Genomic DNA, 19,429 nt, shown 5'->3' on the forward strand with positions numbered 1-19,429 from the left:
CAGAGCGGCCAAAAAGGGGCATTCCTGGGCAGGGAAGGTGGAAATGCTTGTACGAAACATCCAATGTGTCATACACCAGCCTCCTCCCCTGCTCAGCCCTCCAGCAGTAGACAGCTGCAATCAGCTGCCTAGCCAAAAATGCAGGGCAGGAGAAGTGCGGAAGGCATGATCCCATCCGTGCTTCTCCTGCCCTGCTTTGGATAGGCGGTCGCCTCTGAGTTCAGAGGCAGCCACCTATCTGAATAGGATTGCGCCCTAAGTAAGGTCCAGTTGTTAGATTCTTCTTTGTGAATATGACATATTAGCTGGATGCAATAATAGTAACAAGACTGGGCTCTGAAACCCTGTATTCAAGCAGTAGATAATCCAGGTGTTTGATTTGGCAAAGTATTACACCACAAGAAGAAGCCCTTGATTCTTCCTGTTGTGTAATATTTCTTTTTCAACATTCAGCTCTTACTTTACTGGAGTGGCCAGGCCAGGGTGTTTTACTAAATCATGCATTTAGGGTTAAAACTAAAGCATCATGCTTGCCATGGACTTGCAGTGATAATGCCTAAATATTTCCCAATATAGATCCCCCTCACATGTTCTCCTGTTTTGAAATAAATTAGTTTTTGTTTTTATACATTCCCAATACAAACAAATATTATTTATATCAAAACAACATTCCCAGTGATGATTGTAAGGTCTCAATAGAATGGGATGACACATTTAAATTGAAGGTACATAAACAAAAAAATACGAAACAGGAAGTATGCCTATTCACCATGGAATATGAAATCCTGTAACATCTCTTTAAACAATATACATGCAAGTGCTTTCCTAGAAAAATATTGCTAAACAATGCAAGATACTGGGCTGGTTTGCACAGTCACTGTGAGTTTGTGAGGCAACTTGTTTAAGCTACGGAGTGTGCTGGGCACCATTTGCTTGATCGTCTGCCTGGGCGCAGCTTGTTGTGTCGTCGGAACCCTGGTAGCATGGCTCGATGGAGGTGTTGGGTTACTGGAGAGTTCTTTCCCCCTCCAGCAAGTCATGCTGCCCCGGTTCAGATGAGACGAGCCACACCCAGGGAGGTGATTAAGCAAATGGCATCCCGCTTGTGCTGCAGCTTAAACAAGCCACTGGTGGCTTGTTTAACCCACGATGATCATGCAAACCAGGTCACTGTCTCTGAAAAATAATTTTACATCCATAATGCCAGATTTAATATTAACACCAGTTTTCACTATTTGGTAAACATTTTTTTTCAGTAAGAAAAGGCTATTTTTCTTAAACAACAAAAACTAATGGATGTAACATACAACTTCAATGGAATGCACTCCCAGGTATGTGCAGTTAATATCGCAAGCTAGCATGGCCTTCCTTTTGATTCATTTAAAATGAAATTAATGTGAAGCAATGTGAAACATCCATATTTAAGTATGGTTATTTATGAGGTGCTCATTTCTCCCTTTCATGTAATGATGTCTTCACACCTACCCTTTTCAAACAACAGTAATTTATTCCAGCGGTAGTGTCAGTAGTAAAGTGCTTCATATATGTTTCACAGTTTGGTAGGCAGTAACCTAGCCCTCTTGGGTTTGCCTATGGGCTGAGAAGAATTGAAGAAAAAATGAAGAACATTTTTTCTCATGCTCAGATGCACTGAGAGAGGCTGCAGGATGTTATTTTTCTGAGAAAGACACTGTACCCAACTGTTTATGCCCAGAAGCACAAAAGCAGTCTACACTCACACTGTGTGAACAGAATGCTGGACTAGATGGACCTTTGGTCTGATCCCACACGGCTCCTTTTACGTTCTCACATTCACAAGACGCTTGGTCGAGTTTTTTTGGGATGAAGAAAGCTCACTCTGCACACCTTCAGAGGCCCTCCGTTATGTATTAGCAGTTCAGAAATACGATGGGTCGCTTTTACATCGAAAATGGATTCCGTGAGCCTGGCTCAAACACGGGCCCGGGCTCTGGGATGCTGCACGCCAGGACCGCGGCGCTGTAGCCATAAGCCACGCCCACAGCCGCGGGCCGCTCCGTCCCGGAAGTGCCACGTGTACCGAGAGCGCTTGCGCGGCCTTGTCCAGTCCCTTCCGGTGTGAGGGCGAGTGCCTCCCCTTCTGGGCTTGGCGCTGGGCGAGCAGTTGCAGGCACCCGCGCACCGACTCTCCCGACTCCGCCATGGCCCAGCCGGGGAGACCCGCGTGCAGCGGTCAGAACGGGGCTGGGCAGCAGCAGCAGCCGCAGCAGCGCCCGTATAGCAACGGTGAGTGAGGCCCGGGCGCGCCCGCTGGGGTCCGAGGGGCAGCGGCCAGTGGCTTTTGCGCGGTGGGAAGGGCCTGAGTAGAGCCCTCGCGGCGCAAGGCGGAGGGTGCCGGTGTCACGGCAGGCGGGCGGCCGGCCGGCCCTCAGGGTGCGTGCGCGTGGTGGTGACCGCCGAGTTGGCCTCTCGGTTTTCCTGATAGCTGGGCCTGCTGTCCCTGGGGAGAGGCTGGACGGGTTGTCTCACTGTGGGTTATTGGCTTTTGGCCACAGGATTTCCCTCGCTGTTGTCCAGACCGAGACCGGAGACTTTAAGGCCTTTCCTTCTTTTCCCGACTGGATCCCTGATTGGAAGTCTCTGGTCATGTAATAGCGAGTGAATAATAGGGAAGTGCGAGGAGGAGGACGAGTATTAGTTTTTATGCTGGGCTTTATAACTATTCTTGATTTCATGGTACAGGTTGGTGTTTTAAGGTTGGAGGTATATAGGCCCCTGGGGCTACACTTAAAGTGAAACGTTGCTCCTTGGATTAATGTTCCCAAAGTTTTATATAGGCGTTAGAGAAAAAGTGCCAAGTGGCTGTTCTGTACAGCAAACTGGCCGTGTACCCTTTTAAGGTAGGTTCTCAATTGGACAGTCAGTGGACCGATTGCTTGTATGATGTTGCTTCTTCAGACTACATACCCCACAGTTGTGAAAAGAAAGTGCTGATGTGTGAAGAGGTTCACATGTAGTAGCTTCCAGTTGCTACAAAAAATCTAAGGGATTCATGGCTATGAACTGCTGGTGTAAGTTCGGATACGTAAGTGTAACATAGGATCTCTTTTATCTGGCTGATTGCTTAATTCTTGCTTCTTTGCTGTGGAGCAAAACTGTCACCCGAGATTGGGTGGAGAACTGTATGAACTATGCTCCTTCACCCACGTGTACACCTACAGATATTTTCTGGGTGAAGCAAAGCAGTAAGCAACCTTTAGATCTAGTCCATTGTGCTGTTGGATGGGGCTGACAGAAGATACTTTCTATATGTCTACAAGATGCACCCCAGTTCTAGGAATTTTATTGTCAGGAAGGCACATTAGATAGGAGAACTGTTTCCCTCCTGATTTCATTGGTTCCAAGTACTGACTGAACCTATGGGAATGGGCACAGAGTTCTGTTCTTCAGAACAGTGAAAGACTCTGGCTGCATTTGGGTGATCAATCTGGTTTATGAAGCTGTGGATGAGCGACATGAATGTGCACCCTTTCTTTGCTCCTCCCCTCTTCCCATCATGCACTGGCTTCCCTTCATGAAGTGGCTTTGATGCTTGCATTAAAATAGAATTCCTGATTTTGTCAGAACTTGGGAACTCTAGTTTAATATCAGTTATTCTGGTTTGTTCACTGACATTGTCATTTCCCCAGTTTGGACTTAAAGGGGAACTCTGGTTTAAGTAAGCAGGATCTTTGTACTGAAGCCAGTGTGAAACTGGAGGAGGGGCAGGAGAGAAGTGTGTGTCCATAGTACCTGACCATGGTTTCTGAAGGTGTGGATGATTGTCTTATCACACCATGTATGTAGCAGCCAAGTACTGCAGTTTACATTAGGGTCTGTTTGCATGCTATGCTGGCAGTTAAATAACCCAGCAGTTAACCCAACAACAAACCATGGGTTAACCGCTGTGTTGTTTATCCCCTAAACAACCCATCAGCCCAGGATAGCATGCCATCATTGGAAGTTGCTTACAGAAACCAGAAGCGGCTTGCAGCGATGTACATCCCCATAAATTGTGGGTTAAATAACCCATGATTTGCCATTATGACATGTGAACTGGGTCATGCTCAGGTCTGGTCTGAAGACAAATGAAGTAGTCACCTTTCAGAAGCTAAACAGGTCTGGTCAGTGCCTGGATGGGAGATTACCTTGGAATCTTATGTATGCCATCTTGTATTCTATCATGGAAGAAAAGGAGGATATAAATATAATAGACAAACAAACTTAAACTATTGGTGCCAGATGCTAACATGGTAATCTTGTTCTAACTATGTCTTATTTATTAGTATTATCACATTTCTATACTGCCCCATAGCTGAAGCTCTCTGGGCAGTTTACAAATGTTAAACAAAGGTCTGGACTTATAATATTAGAGAAGTACGTCACTTCAGTACTTTTCTAAACAGTGTCTGAAACTTGTGCATGGTTTGTTCCTTTTAAAATCATTATTTATTTTTGTAATAGTTGAGGAAAATGTAGATACAAACTCAGTGTAGTATTGAGAATATCTTCACCTAGTTGAAACAACCTGTAGCATAGGCCTCAGTCATAATTTCAAACTTGGTTTGTATATGTGGGCATTATGGTGATCATTTGTAACATGGGGAGGCACTTGAAGTTTAGGTTTGAATAATAATTTTTACTTAAATATCTGCAGTTAAACTGGTAATCTTAAAAGTGTGTTTTTATAGAATTAGAATCTAAAACTTGTTGGTCTTATAAGAGATTCTTAGTAATATTTGAATAGATGATACTGGATTCTGAATGTGACTTGTGTTTTACCAACATCATGGACAGCTTTTGTAGCATAAAGACAGCCCTTATTCTGAACAACTTGCACTCTAAATAGAACAATGTATAGGCAGATAGTAGGCTGCCGGTTGGAGTAAGAAAGCACTATTGTTAAAAATGTACAGATCTGGATTAATGGGTTTAATCTTATATTGCATGGAATAATGAAGAAATTTTAGAGCAGGCCAAAACAGGAAAGGGCCCTCCAGATGTTTTGGGCCACAACTCCCAGGATTCCTGCCCATTGGCCATGATGGCTAAGGGTGATGGGAGTTGAAGTCCAAAACACCTGGAGGGCACCAGGTTGGGGAAGGGAAATCTAGAGATTAATTGTGTTAGGATAGCTATGGATAAAGGATTTCCCAAGTATGTTTCATAGATTTCATAGACATTTTGCCCAGTTTGTGAGCTTCTGAGTATCAAAGTGTATTTTTAGTCATAGCATTTGAAGGCTATATTCCCCGCTTGTGTAATGTACTTTGGTTTGGTAATTGCCCCATGTTAGGAAGAGCTTCTGTGCAGAGCTTCTTTTAAATTTAAGCTGTTATTTTAGGTGAAAATTCTGTAATCTAGGCTTCCAAATGTGGCCAGTGTTTTCCATGTGCACAAGTAGGAGGCTTTGATTCTGAAAAGCCTATGGGCATTGCTGTGTAGAGTTAGGAGATCACTCAAATTCTTACTGTTGCATCAAAAGAAGCCACCTCAGGACTGGTTGTGTAATAAACTGGTGTCATAGGATGTGCTCCTTGATACTACGGTTAGCTGTAAGGGTACAGCAGAGCATTGGATATGGTGCTAGGATTTCAGGATTGGCACAAGGAGACCACTCTGTGTCTCCACATAGTGTGATGAACTAGCTGCAGTCTGGATGGATTGATTTAAATCAAGGCAAGTTAAATAACTTATTTAAGTCTGCAAGAAGAAAGGAAGATTTAAATCAAATTTCCCATTAAAACTTTTACATGTATTTCCTGGACAGTGGTGCAGAGCTGACCACTAAACCATGTTAATTTACAACTAGAGTATTATTTACACTTTCATTGTTTTGAGCAGACTTTGTTTCTCTTTTTCTCACTGTATATATTTGCATGCTATCACATTTTACCTATACAGGAAATGCCTTTAAAATATTTGCATGTAGATCTTTCTTATGACCAGTTTGAGGTTAACAGCACAATCCCATACATATTTACTCAGAAATAAGTTCCATCGAGTTCAGTGGGGCTTACTCCGAGGCACGTGGTTATAGGATTGCAGCCTAAATATGGAAATACAGGAAGATGCATAAATGGACAATTACATTGTCTTTTTTTTTTTCCAGTGATGCTCCTCTGTTTTAGTCCAGCCTTGCCCTCATGAAACAAAGTAGCCAACAAAAATGAAATACCCATGACATGTTGAACCAAGGTTTGAGACTTACTGGGCAGACTAGAATAGTTGATTTTCATCATGTGAAAATGCAATGCCTTTGGTAGGTAGATAAAGGGTAAACATTTATAAACATATTTGAGAAATGATCAGATTGGTTCTTCATTTCCATAGAAAAGCCTCCTTTATCTCAATATATCTGGTAGAGGCGTTGATTCAGTTTAGATAGTAACGGTACTACTAACATGTTTATATCCAGTTTATTCAATGTTAACTTAGATATTAAGAGAAGCTTAGTGTTTACATTTTCTTAAACATCAAAACATCTGTCTATACTTTTTAATGTTTTTTTCCTGGTTTATTTTAAATAATTAATTTTTATCCACCTGGTATATTGTCTTTCTGCCTTGCTTGGCCCAACTTCTCTGCCTTGCTTGGCCCCGCTCCACCACCATACAAACAAGAACAATGCCCATTCTAAGTAGATTGTGACCTGGTTCGCACATAACTGTTAATTAACCCATATTTGCCATGTAAAAGCAGGAGTGAGTGAGTTGCTCACTTCTGCTTTTAATCATCAATCTGTGATCGGCTATGTTGTAGGTTATTGATTGTGATGTGTGAACTCAGAGCGCCGGGTTCCTAACCACTGGGTTGTTTAGCCCCTAAACAACCCAGCACTCCAGGTTCGCATGTCGTGCTTACAACCTATGACCTGGCTGATTGTAGGTTGTTGATTAAAAGCAGAAGTGTGCAGGAGGCAGCATGTTTGTTCACTCTCGCTTCTGCACAGCAGATCATGGGATTAAATTAATTTACATGAGAACTGGCCCTGTGTGTTTGCATATGTGACTTGAGTCAGAGAAACAGAAACTGAAAGTCCAGAACACTCAAGAAGCAAGAGCTGGTAGTTAAGATGAAAAACTGAAATTTCTCCACTCTGGCTCCAATCTTGATCTGCGTATACCTTTTTTTTATTCAGAGGCTGCTTTGAGACAAACTCCCATACTGATGTTCCCCCTCTACTTAATCTTTTTCTAGTGACTCTTTTCATTCTATTTAGATGTCAAGGGTAAACCCAGCGGGAATATACTTCTCTCATTCTGGATGCTCTCACTTTGGTGGTCCTCAGTCATTCGCATGGTTTTTGGTACCTCCTTTACACGAAGGATGTGGAATCTCTGGCTCATGGAAGCTCCCCATCTAGTCCATGGGGATCCCACCCCCAGGCCCTGCCCTCTCTCTGCTAAGAATCCCTGCTTTTATCTCTGATCATGGGAAATCCCTTCATACAGGGCAGACAAATCCCTGCTGATTCTTCTTTGTGGTGTTTTGTACTTGCTCAGATTATATGTAAATGAGTTGTGGTGGAGGGGTTGCTTGCTGCCTTGGTAGATCTGAAAGCCACTTTTTGCTTCTGAATGCATCTCAAATCCACTATATCTGCAGGCACCAGCTCCTGCCCTTCTCCCAGAAATGAGTTTCCCTGAGGCTCTTTCCTTCCAGGCTCTGGTGAAGGGTATTCCTGCCAGACTAAAAATGTGCTTGCCAGTAGAGAGCTGGTAAGGTCATTTGTGGACCCCCGGTTCTCACCCTTATGAAAGAGGAGGCAGGCTTGACCCTGCAGTCACAAGTTTCAGAGGCATCTTAAATACCCACATTTTATCTGTAGAGACCCTGCCTGTCCTTTCTGCCACAGCTAGTCAAAACTTGTGTACCCCTGGGGAGAAACTTTGCAAAAAGTTATTGTCCACCAGCTTAGATCGTTAGTTGTTGCAATTAGTCTTTTACTGTTACCTGTCTAAAAATTAGATCTTCCAGCGGCTATTTTCTAAACTGACACTATCCCAGGTACAAGGAGGATAAAACAGGGCTGCATTCTTGCTCCATTTCTGTTTACTTTTTCATAAATAAGCTCCCCCAAGTGCCATTTTTTCAGTGGAAAGTCATGATAGAAACCAGTGAAATAAAATAAATTAAAATGTCTGAACTCAGCGGTGACCAATTCTTTTTCCCATTGTACTGGAAAAGTATCTATATTACATATGCAGATGATCTGGTACTAATTTCTCATATTTGGGTAGGTCTAAAAAGATCGTTATAAACTCTATGTATTCTTTATTAATCAATGATGTGTAGTTGGCATCTCAAAAATATTAAACATAAACCTGTGTCCTTTTAGGATCTGATTTTTTTCTTCAGGGAACAGGAATATGCAATGCTTAAAAGCTGAACTCAGCACTAGAAGTTCTAAGTTTTGAGGGGACTTATGGTGGCTAACAGATTGCCCTATTTTAAAAATGTCTAGTCCAAATTATTCCACAGGTCTTGTTAAGCCAAAATTTGGGGTGGTATGGATCTGCTCAATTTGAGTTTTCTCTGAATAATTTTTTAGAACTATTCTGGGCATCCTCCCCTGCCCAAAAGTATGCCAGCTTTTCTGAGAGCTGAAATGAGCATACTTCCTGGTGGAATTGTGGGTGCATTAGTTTATTTTCAAATGGACTAAGTTAATATATAGAACCAAAAATAGACTCAAAAATCTGTTTAATGGAATGGACACAATCCAGCTAAGCCAATTAAATCAGCTCAGCCTGAAAGGCAGCCAAGAAATATTTAAAATAAATAAAAATCACATGGTATCAGTCTTGCACAGATGTTTAGATCAAATAATTTTTAGTGGATTATTTAGTGGTGCAGCTTTTGCAGTATTGGAGTTTAAAAGCAGGTTGAGAGAAGAATAAATCCAGTATAAACTGCCTTGCAGGATGGGAGGACTGCATGAAGATGGTCCCTTGGTATTTTTAACTACCCGCATCGTGTTGAAAATTATTTAACTGATATTAACAATTGCATTGAGAAATGGTTTCCTCTTCCACAAAATACTTCCTGCAGATCTTGTTTAGAAATATTGGGGTATCCCCTTTAATTTACATCTCTGCATTTGTGGCAGTGGAGGAACTGAGTACATTACTTTTTACTAGTTGTTCCACAACTGTGAAGATTGGGAACAAATTTCTCTCCTAACTGAAAATAATCCATGGCAACTGGTCAGATTTGGAAGAATTGTTTTTTAATTATTAAAACAAGCAAGGTAGACAGTGATCACGTCTACCTTGGTGTTGACTAAAACATGCTTGTATTCTTAAATCTTGTGTGCTTGATTGTCGTTTGGATCAACGTGATGATATTTGATATGGAATTTCTGTAAGGGGAATTATTCTTGCAATTATTTGTTATTTTGTCTATTTGCAGCTGTCTTGTGTTTTTGTTTTATGTCTACATTTGTTTGTAACTGTGTTTAGGGCCTATGGCTGATGCAAATTAACTTGAATGTGGTGTTTTCCCTTGCTGCCTCTTGGCAACTTGGGGCCAAACTAGTTGTGTCACAGGAGACATATTCTGCCAGTGTTTGTTTACATTTTAATGCAATTGCAGGGGGTTCTGAATATGATCAGAGCAGTGATGTGGAAAAAAAAGAAAGTTAACCCTTTCCTAGCTGGCCAGCCTCCTCAAAATCTGCTTTCCCATTTGCAGGAGAAAGGATGTCAGGTACAGTTGTCCTTTCCCCTTTGAGAAGAAAAATATATTTGGGGGGAAGGAAGCAGTTTTGGGGAAAAGGTTAAATACCCCCTTTCTGTTGCTGCTCTGATCAAATATGGAGCTCTAGCAGCTGCATTAAGATATCAACAAAAATTGTTGCAAAACACTCCCAAGTATCTCCTGTATTGTACCTGTGTTGCAGGCAATTGGCACAACTTATCTCCACCCCTCCGTTTCTTCTGGGCAATCCTGTGAACTGATTTCCCCCATCAATTGTTTCACAGTGCTGGGGGGTGGGTGGGTGTCTTTCAGGAATGTTATTGCTTTTCTCTACTGGCTTTCTCTTCTAGTCTGATTTGGGTTTTCAGGCAAATTTTGTTACACACACACACATGCGCGTGCACACACACATACACTTCAGTATATATTCACTGAAGAGGTTTTTGTTTTTTTTACCTCCCAGGTCCTGTGCAGAGTCCTCTGATGAACTCATCACACTTACAAGAAGGACAGAGATACAGTTCTTTGGTCCCAGGCACGTATGCTCAGCAAATGGCAACAAAGAATCCTCTGCTTACATCCCCTGGACTTTATAACCATGGTGCAACTCAGAATGTTTCACCTTTTGGTAATTACCAGGGACCTGGGCAGACTCTTAGTAGAACCCCTGTTGGATCTACTACATTGGCAACAGCACTACCAGGACCTGTTGCCCAAATGCCTCCTCCGTTGCAGAACTCAGCTGCTGTATCAACCTCTCCTGGTAGCTTTCATCCTGGAGTTAATCTACTAGCACATTCAAACTGGCAGTATGGGCAGACTCCTTTGAATCAGCCAACAATGGTCTCTCAAGCAAACCATTTTGCACACACAGCAGCAGCTCAGCCGTTGTCATCATCAGGGAATACAAATCTACCAATAAGCTTTCATGTTCCTTCTGCTGGGGCTTCTCCAGTTCAAAACAGCTATACAAACCCAGGTAAGAAAAGTAAATCTTCAAATATATATTTTTATATCCAAGTGTGGTATCCAGTGTTAGTCCTATGTAGAGCAGAGCCATTAAAATGAATGAGACTTAAATTAGTTCCATTCATTTCAGTGGCTCTCCTCTATGTAGGACTAACATTGGATACTACTCTGAGTAGCAAAGACTCCTGAACATTACTCATCCCAAGTATTCGTGAGTCCAGCCCTTTAAAATCACAGCATACTTACAAATAATGAGTTTTGAAAGTGTAATAAATACAGGTGCTTATGCATGTTGTACTTCCTGAAGATATTACCAGAACAAGGGGGAAACGTCAACTCAAGAAGGGAGACTCATCAACTTAATGTTGAGTAGTATTTTTTGATACTCCCAATAATCAAAATGCTGCAAAACTATCGATTACATAATGAGAATATGTTAAGCAGTATCGTGCATGCAGTTATATAAACAACAAAAATATTCATAAAGTAGCATAGAAACTTGAAGCATTGAAAGTTCTATATTCCAAATTCCAGATAATTGTGCAGATATGATTGAAGAATTTAATCCAATCCAAGAAGAAAAAGCGGTCCAGCAATTTAGCTGACTAATTAAAAGTTCAAGGATTCAAAATCTGCTGATTTCCCCAGTGGAAAGCAGTTTTCCCTATGAATAAGGGGCATCTAAAATAGATTAGACCAGAATCCCAGTGGGAATCAGCCAAAGCATTTTTTAACCTCCACAGGATTTGGCTTTTCTGAATGTTTAATTAGTCAATCGAATGTAGTCACTTTTTCTTTCTGGATCCAAGCCTTCAGTCCTATCTTCATGTTATGTTCAGACTTTGAAATCCAGGATCACCTTGCATAATTCGTTTGTTTTTAATGTATCTGATACTTTGTTTAATGGTATATGCTCAGCATTCATCCATTCTTAAACATATTGTGCTATGGTTATTTCAGGAATTATTTTGGGGCAGTTTTTCATTGTGTTGCTACTGGCTGTGTTCACACATCATACTAAACCATAGTTTAGCACTACTTGCGTTATCAGCAAGGAGCTCACACAAAGTGCTAGGTTTGAGTGCTCCTCTTCCTGCTCCTCCTCCTGTGTGACTAGGGGAGGAATAAACCAGGATTCCATCTTGCTTTAGCTGATTCTTAGCTTGTCATTGTGTGCAAACCAGGAATTGTGCTTTAAAATAAACTCTGGTTCGTTGAACAAGTCAGCTAAACAACACAGTATTTGTAGTTGGCTTGTTTAGCAATTTACAAGAGTTTATTTTAACCCATGATTCATGGTTCTCATGTAACATGGGCAAGTGAAATTGAATGCTGGTTTATTCCTCCTGGTCATTTGGGAGAAGGGAGTGGGGAGCATGTCGGATCAATAATCACTTGGCACCATTCAAATGTATGTTCTGTTAGGTGTCTTGTGGCATTGTGGTCAAAATGAATGGGTTTACCTCATCCATGGCTTTGCTTACAGAATGAGGTGGTGCACTTGTATGGAACAAAATGAACAGAACCATACCTGGTGATATAGGTAGCCAAATACATTTTTTATGCTAAGTCTTGCTCATTATAAACTGATGTGAAAATTTTGTAAAATAGGTGAACTTCAACTGGATTTATATTGATTTTAAATTCTGGTTTGTTCTTGCAGGTTCTGTTCCTCTACCAGTTAATCAGCTAACATACTCTCCAGTCAGGCCTCCTTTAGGACCTCCTCCAGCTGGAAGTCCCGCCTATACACAGCCATTGGCTCCCCCAACAGCTCCACCAGCAAGCATTACACCCCAAGCTGTACAGAACTCAACAAATATGCAAGAAGGTAAAGAATTGGTTTATTAAGAAAATTCGCTTGGAGCAGGTTAAAATTAGGAACAGGTATCTGAATAACTGGAATGATGAATTGGTTTGAATTCATTTAATGTTACTATAAAAGCATTCAGGGAGGAGCCATGTTAACTTGTTTAGTAGCAAACCCAGTCTTGTTGCACCTTAAGGACTTACATATTTATTAAGGCAGAAGCTTTTGTGGACTAGAAGTGTTCCATGAATTGTTACCCTCAGTTGGCAGATAAATATACAAGGGGTGTGCATTGGATTCAGACGAATCCTGAACCGAAGTGCTCCATCAAGGATAAAGTGCTTAGGGTGCAATCCTATATGCATGTTTAGATAGAAAAATGTCATACAATTCTCAGCATTCCCCAGCTAGCCATGCTGTCTAAACATGTTTAAACGTGCATAGGATTGTGTCCTTAAATTTCCCTGAAATTGCTTCATTCAACAAAACTCCCAAGTCCCTGCACCTATCCTTCTAAAGCTTTGCAGCTTTCTTGTCTATGGGTACCTCTATGATGTGGTACCATTTTCATACAGATAGCGCACAAACACCACAGCAGGTAAGTGAATCCTTTTTTGAAAGCCCCCAGACTTAAAAGACTCCTTGCACAAAAGCTCCTGCACCTATCTGTTTAAAACATGGCAGGCATGGATGGAATGGGCAACCATGCCTGCAGTTTTCATCTGATTCTCCCAAGAAATTGTTATAGGCAGTTCCCTTAAAAAAAAAAAAAATGCAAAGGTTACTTGCATGAAACCCCTGCACCTATTTGTTTGAGATTTGGCAGACTTCATCCGCTTAGAAGGGACTAGTATACCTGCAAATTTAATCTAATTTTGTCAAAAAAACAAAAACACCATATAGCCATTTGTTTTCTTCATTCTAGTCAATGGGGAGACATGAACATTTGGATTTTCTGAAGCAAGTGTTTGATGTGGTCCTGAGTCAAAGTGATTGGCCACTGAATTGATCCTTGCTGAATTGGGGCCCTTTCTGATGTGTGCAAAGGCTGAACATAGGTGTAGGGGAAAACATGTTTATAAATAGAGTTAAATGGCATTGAAGGTTTAAAAAGTACAGCCTCTGACAATTCAGTTAGAGCTTAAATGCATGCAAAATAAGCATAGTGACCATTCACAGCAGCAGTAATAGGTGTAACAAAATTGACCTAGCTAAGTAAATTAACACTTGCAGTGTGGGACAGGAAACCATTGCCTCTGTTCAGACCCAAATGAGTAGGATCAAACATTGTTATTAGTTCTAATCCAGCTATTCTACACTGGAGTCCCTATCTGGTAGGCCTCCGGAGAATGGCAATTTTCAGGTCAGGAAGAGAGTTTCCTAGGAGGTTGAAATGTTCTACTGGTTTCTGAATGTTGGCATTTCTGATATTAGGAGTATTCACTCAGAATGTACACGCACGCGCGCGCACATGCATCGCTTGCTCAATTAAGGGCTCGGTTCAGCAGTTCAGACTATATCTTGATTTGCCTTGAAACTGAGGCAGTGCCTTGCCTTGTTTTCCAAAGCTTTTGATGTCATCCCCATTGGTTCCAATAGTAACATCAAATGCTTATAACGTTTTGTTGTTTGTCAAAACTGAATGTAATTTGCAGGCATAGTGGCCCTTCTGAGCCGATGAAGCCTGTCAAATTGCCAATAGTTGTGAGGGGTTTGTGCTAGGTGCCTCTAAAGGTTGAGCTTTTAAAAAAAGAAAAATGCCCTCACCTTGTCTGTACTCTTTTGGGCAATTGTTGTGAACATGACATGCAAGACAGAGGTGCCTTTAGGTAAGTTCACTGCAGAATGTCAAAAGAATAGGTGCAAGATTTTTTGTGCAAGGAGAACCCTTAAGGTTTGGGTTTAAAAAAAAAAAAATGGGACGCCTTTTCTCCCACACACATGGTATTAAGAGTTGTGGTTGGTGCAAAATATACATTCTACCTGCCTGTAAAGCCCTGAGAGCACCAGCACCCTACTCTGCTTCAGAACTGAGAAGCCCAGCTCATCACTATAGTTTACTTTAAGAGGAGTGGGAGACAAGGCAGGAGTGGCAGCAAGATATTTTCTCCCACATCTCATCTATACCACTTGGTTTCCTGGAGCTGGTGGTCCCTTATTATAAATTGCCAGCAGACACTCCTTTTAGCAGGAAGGTGGTGCCCTAGCCCCCCTGTACTGGCACCCAGGGGAAAAGTGCTGGTAGAGCTTTATCAGATTGTAGAGGCTCTATAGAACTCTCCATACCTGATAGGTGATGTTAGCATCAGCCATCCATTGAATAGGCACGGGGACAGCAGGCATTGCCCAACTACTGGTCCCAAGTGCTGCTGCTACATACAGTTACAAACAGCAATGAACTGAAAACACTGGAACAGCTTCTGATGTCTCTTCTATATCCTTCTCAAAAGCATTGTAATTTGAAGTAAAAAGGCAAGCTCTGCTAAAGTCATTCCATGACTAGAAGCCAGAGCTGTCATTTGCAGAGCTGCCTCCATCTGGCTGTTAGTGTTTTCCATTTTGTGGAGATGCTTGTGGGTTTATATGTATCAAACTGGTTAGAAAAAGTAAAGAAAAGAACTGAAAGATTGTGGACCAAGGCCTTCTGATCTCCCAGGTGGTTCTGAAGCCTGAAGACCAAACTGGAGGACTGCTTCTGATGCAAGTCACTTTGTATTGAGGCTTGTGCCTCATCTGAGGTTTTTGCACACGCTTCGTATTCATATGCACCCTGCAAACTGCAATCGAATCATTCCTATACATCCCACATTCTTATTAACATAAGCCATTGGACTTATTGACATTTCATGCCATCATGAGCATTTTCCATATGGTCATAACAGTGACTGAGTCAGCATGGTAGCTTGCCAAAGAATTCATATAGAAGCATTTCAGATGTTTCATTTTTAGTGGAATAGTGAATTTATTATGTGTATTGCAGTATTAAATATAAGTTATTTTTTAAACAGTAGTATCCCTGACTCTGAAATAAAAGTATAATAGCTTGCAACAATAGGAAGATTAGAGGAGAGACTGATATTGGGTTTGATCCAAAGAAGTGTGAGTGGAGTTCTGTTTGTGCAATAGGTCTTTCTTGCACACCCTGAAAATCTACTCTTGAAGATCTGGGGACTCTCCAGAAAAGTGTGGGAGGAGGGAATATGCAGAATTTGAGGGAAGGCATCTTGTGTCAGTGAAAACACCCTTCTACTTTGCAAGACACCTTTCAATCTTAGCCCTTGTCATTATTTTTAAAACTGTTGATGGTCTTGGCAGGCTACTGCATTCAAGTAATGCATATAAATACCTAATGGTCTGGTCAGTGTTCTCTTCTTGAAGATACTAAGGAGAACACCAGTAAATTTTATTCCTAGATACTTATTTCTATTATTATTTTTCCTTGAGTAGAAGTAGAGAAGCAAACACAGATCAAGTCATTTTAATAACAAATGCTGTGGTAAATTTAGAAAGGAGTTCACTATAAAAAGGAATGATAATTTGGATGTTGTATTTAAAATAGTCACTTCACTTCTGTGAATCTGAAATACTAAATGCTTATTAGGGAATATGCCCTACTGAGTGCAGTGGGACTTAGTTCCAAGTAAACATGCATAGGATTGTACAGCATGACTTAATTTATTTTTGTAAGCTGAAGTGGCAGTAGTAATTTTGTGACTTCATTCTTATTCTTCCAAATTAAGAAATGGCCCATCTAGTTCAAATGCTGCATTTGAAATATGTTAATTTAGTCTGATAAAAGGGATATGAAGGGAAGAAAGGGAAATCTTTTCACTTCAAAATAGGTCAGAGTAATAAAATCCTGGTTGCAAGTGTATTTGGATATGCTTCAGCAACTTTACTTTTCAGATGTAGCTGTCCCTTAGTATCATCTTAAACCAAGTGAATGCTGTTTAAAAGTGCCATAAAACGAATGCATTGGATTTGTAGGATTACTATTAACAGATCATAGTTACTTCTGCCTTCTTTTTAGGACAGAGACCAAGTGGTAGCTACCAATTTTACCAAACCATGATTTTCAGTATAAGCAAGGTCCTTTGCTAGAAAACATGTTCAGGAGGAGTCTCTGTTAAAGGTGACTTCCCTACCATATATCTTCTCTCATTGCTTATTCAAGAACGCTGCCGAAAAGTCTGAAGAATTATTGGTATTACAATATTTATGTTGGAAGAATTGTCGTGTAACATTACTGAAGAATTCTTTCCAGGCTGAGAAAATCTCTCCATAATGGGGATTATTTCTGTGGCGACGCTATGTATTCTGGGCACAATGGCAGTATGCAAAATATTAAATTGCCTGTGTCATACAAACTTGGTTTTTAATGGAAAGCTGCCCAATAAGCAAGAACTCTACTCAATTACTGGATTTAAGCCTTTGTTTCTAATAGATTATTTTCTTAGCAGGTGATGCTACATCCACTGCCAGTGATGGATCATTGGTCCAGAACAACTATGATACAATAGAAGGAGGTGGTTTCCTGGGTAATGTATTTTCTTCAGTTTGTTTACTAACTTATTACCACTTCTTGATGGCTTTTGCAAAATGCCTGTTCCATTGCCTTAAAGTAAAATAAATGGAATTAACTGTTTCCAACACCCTAAACCCATGTGCCTGTTCAGTGTCACTGCAAATACCTGTGTGACCTTTGGGTTAAAAAAGAAGATAGATAATACTTAGTTCAAGAGGCTGATTTTGAGAATTTTATTTTCAGGGCTAGAAAGTGAACATACACTGCAGATTATACATTATATAAAGCTAGAAACTTTACATGCTGTATTATTTTTAAAAATTTAACAGATCCTTTGTTGTTCAGTCGCTCAGTCGTGTCCGACTCTTCATGACCCCATGGACCATAGCACGCCAGGCCTTCCTGTCCTGTGCTCTCTCCCAGAGCGTGCTCAAGTCCATATTCATTGCATCGGTGATGCTATCTAGCCATCTCATCCTCTGCCGTCCCCTTCTCCTTTTGCCTTCAGTCTTTCCCAGCATCAGGGTCTTTTCCAGGGAGTTTTCTCTTCGCATTAGGTGGCCAAAATATTTGAGCTTCAGCTTCAGTATCTGTCCTTCCAATGAGCACTCAGGGTTGATTTCCTTTAGGATGGACCGATTTGTCCTCCTTGCAGTCCAGGGGCCTCGTAAGAGTCTTCTCCAGCACCACAGTTCAAAAGCATCAATTCTTCGGAGCTCAGCCTTCCTTATAGTCCAGCTCTCACAGCCATATGTTACTACTGGGAAAACCATAGCTTTGATTATACGAACCTTTGTCGGCAAGGTATTGTCTCTGCTTCTTACTATGCTGTCTAGGTTTGCCATAGCTTTCCTCCCAAGGAGCAAGTGTCTTTTAATTTCATGGCTACAGTCACTGTCTGCGGTGATCTTGGAACCCAAGAAAATAAAATCTGTCACTGCTTCCATTTCTTCCCCTTCCATATGTCAAGAAGTGATGGGGCCAGATGCCATGATCTTAGTTTTTTTAATGTTGAGTTTCAAACCAGCTTTTGCACTCTCCTCTTTCACCCTCAACAAGAGGCTCTTGAGATCCTCTTCTCTTTCTGCCATTAGGGTGGTATCATCTGCATATCGGAGGTTGTTGATAATTCTCCCAGCAATCTTAATTCCGACCTGTGATTCATCCAACCCGGCGTTTCTCATGACGTACTCTGCATATAAGTTAAATAAGCAGGGCGACAATATGCAGCCTTGTCATACTCCTTTCCCAATTTTGAACCAATCAGTTGTTCCATCTCTGGTTCTTACTGTTGCTTCTTGACCCTCGTACAGGTTTCTCAGGAGACAGGTAAAGTGGTCTGGTACCCCCATCTCTTTACGAATTTGCCACAGTTCGTTGTGATCGACACAATCAAAGGCTTTAGCATAGTCAATGAAGCAGAAATAGACGTTTTTCTGGCATTCTCTTGCTTTCTCCATGATCCAGCGAAAGTTGGCGATTTGATCTCTAGTTCCTCTGCCTCTTTGAAACCCAGCTTGTACTTCTGGTAGTTCTCGGTTCGCATACTGCTGAAGCCTAGCTTGTAGGATTTTGAGCATAACCTAGCATGTGAAATGAGCACAACTGTACGGTAGTTTGAACACTCTTTGGCGTTGCCCTTCTTTGGAATTGGAATGTAAACTGACCTTTTCCAGTCTTGTGGCCACTGTTGAGTGTTCCAAATTTGTTGGCATATTGAATGCAGCACTTTAACAGCATCATCTTTTAGGATCTTAAATAGCTCAGCTGGAATATTGTCATCTCCGCTAGCTTTGTTGTTAGTAATGCTTCCTAAGGCCCACTTGACTTCACTCTCGAGGATGTCCGGCTCAAGTTCAGTGACCGCACTACCATGGCTATCAGGGACATTAAGATCTTTCCTGTATAGTTCTTCTGTGTATTCCTTCCACCTCTTAATCTCGTCTGCTTCTGTTAGGTCCCTGCCTTCTTTGTCCTTTATCATGCCCATCTTTGCACAAAACGTTCCCTTGATATCTCCGATTTTCTTGAAGAGATCTCTAGCCTTTCCCATTCTGTTGTTTTCCTCGATTTCTTTGCATTGTTCATTTAAGAAGGCCTTCTTGTCTCTCCTTGCTATTCTCTGGAATTCTGCATTCAGTTGTATAGATCTTCCCCTTTCTCCCTTGCTTTTCGCTTCCCTTCTTTCCTCATCTACTTGTAAAGCCTCCTCAGACAGCCACTTTGCTTTCTTGCATTTCTTTTTCTTGGGGATGGATTTCGTTGCTGCCTCCTGAACAATGTTACGGACCTCCGTCCGTAGTTCCTCAGGCACTCTGTCTATCAGGTCTAATCCCTGAAATCTATTCCTCACCTCCACTGTATATTCATAAGGTATATGATTTAGGTCATACCTGAATGGTTTA

The 19,429-nt window shown here is 41.2% G+C and overlaps 1 protein-coding gene across 2 annotated transcripts in view; it reads left to right on the plus strand.

Annotated features, from left to right (window-relative positions):
- The first annotated feature begins 2,070 nt into the window (after positions 1-2,070).
- The window catches only part of SEC24A (SEC24 homolog A, COPII component), a 49,851-nt gene continuing 32,492 nt past the window's right edge, over positions 2,071-19,429 (plus strand). The window contains exons 1-4 of one of the 2 annotated variants that reach the window (XM_084838923.1): positions 2,071-2,265; positions 10,184-10,699; positions 12,353-12,520; positions 16,957-17,037. In XM_084838923.1, coding sequence (XP_084695049.1) covers positions 2,181-2,265; positions 10,184-10,699; positions 12,353-12,520; positions 16,957-17,037 — 850 coding nt within the window. In that variant the 5' untranslated portion in view covers positions 2,071-2,180. The remainder of the gene's footprint in view (positions 2,266-10,183; positions 10,700-12,352; positions 12,521-16,956; positions 17,038-19,429) is intronic. The other variant, XM_084838922.1, reaches the window with a different exon arrangement.

The sequence above is a fragment of the Heloderma suspectum genome, chromosome 2 (assembly GCF_057233095.1).
Source record: "Heloderma suspectum isolate Gila_16-S chromosome 2, 16-S_ref, whole genome shotgun sequence".
Classification (NCBI taxonomy): Eukaryota; Metazoa; Chordata; class Lepidosauria; order Squamata; family Helodermatidae; genus Heloderma; species Heloderma suspectum.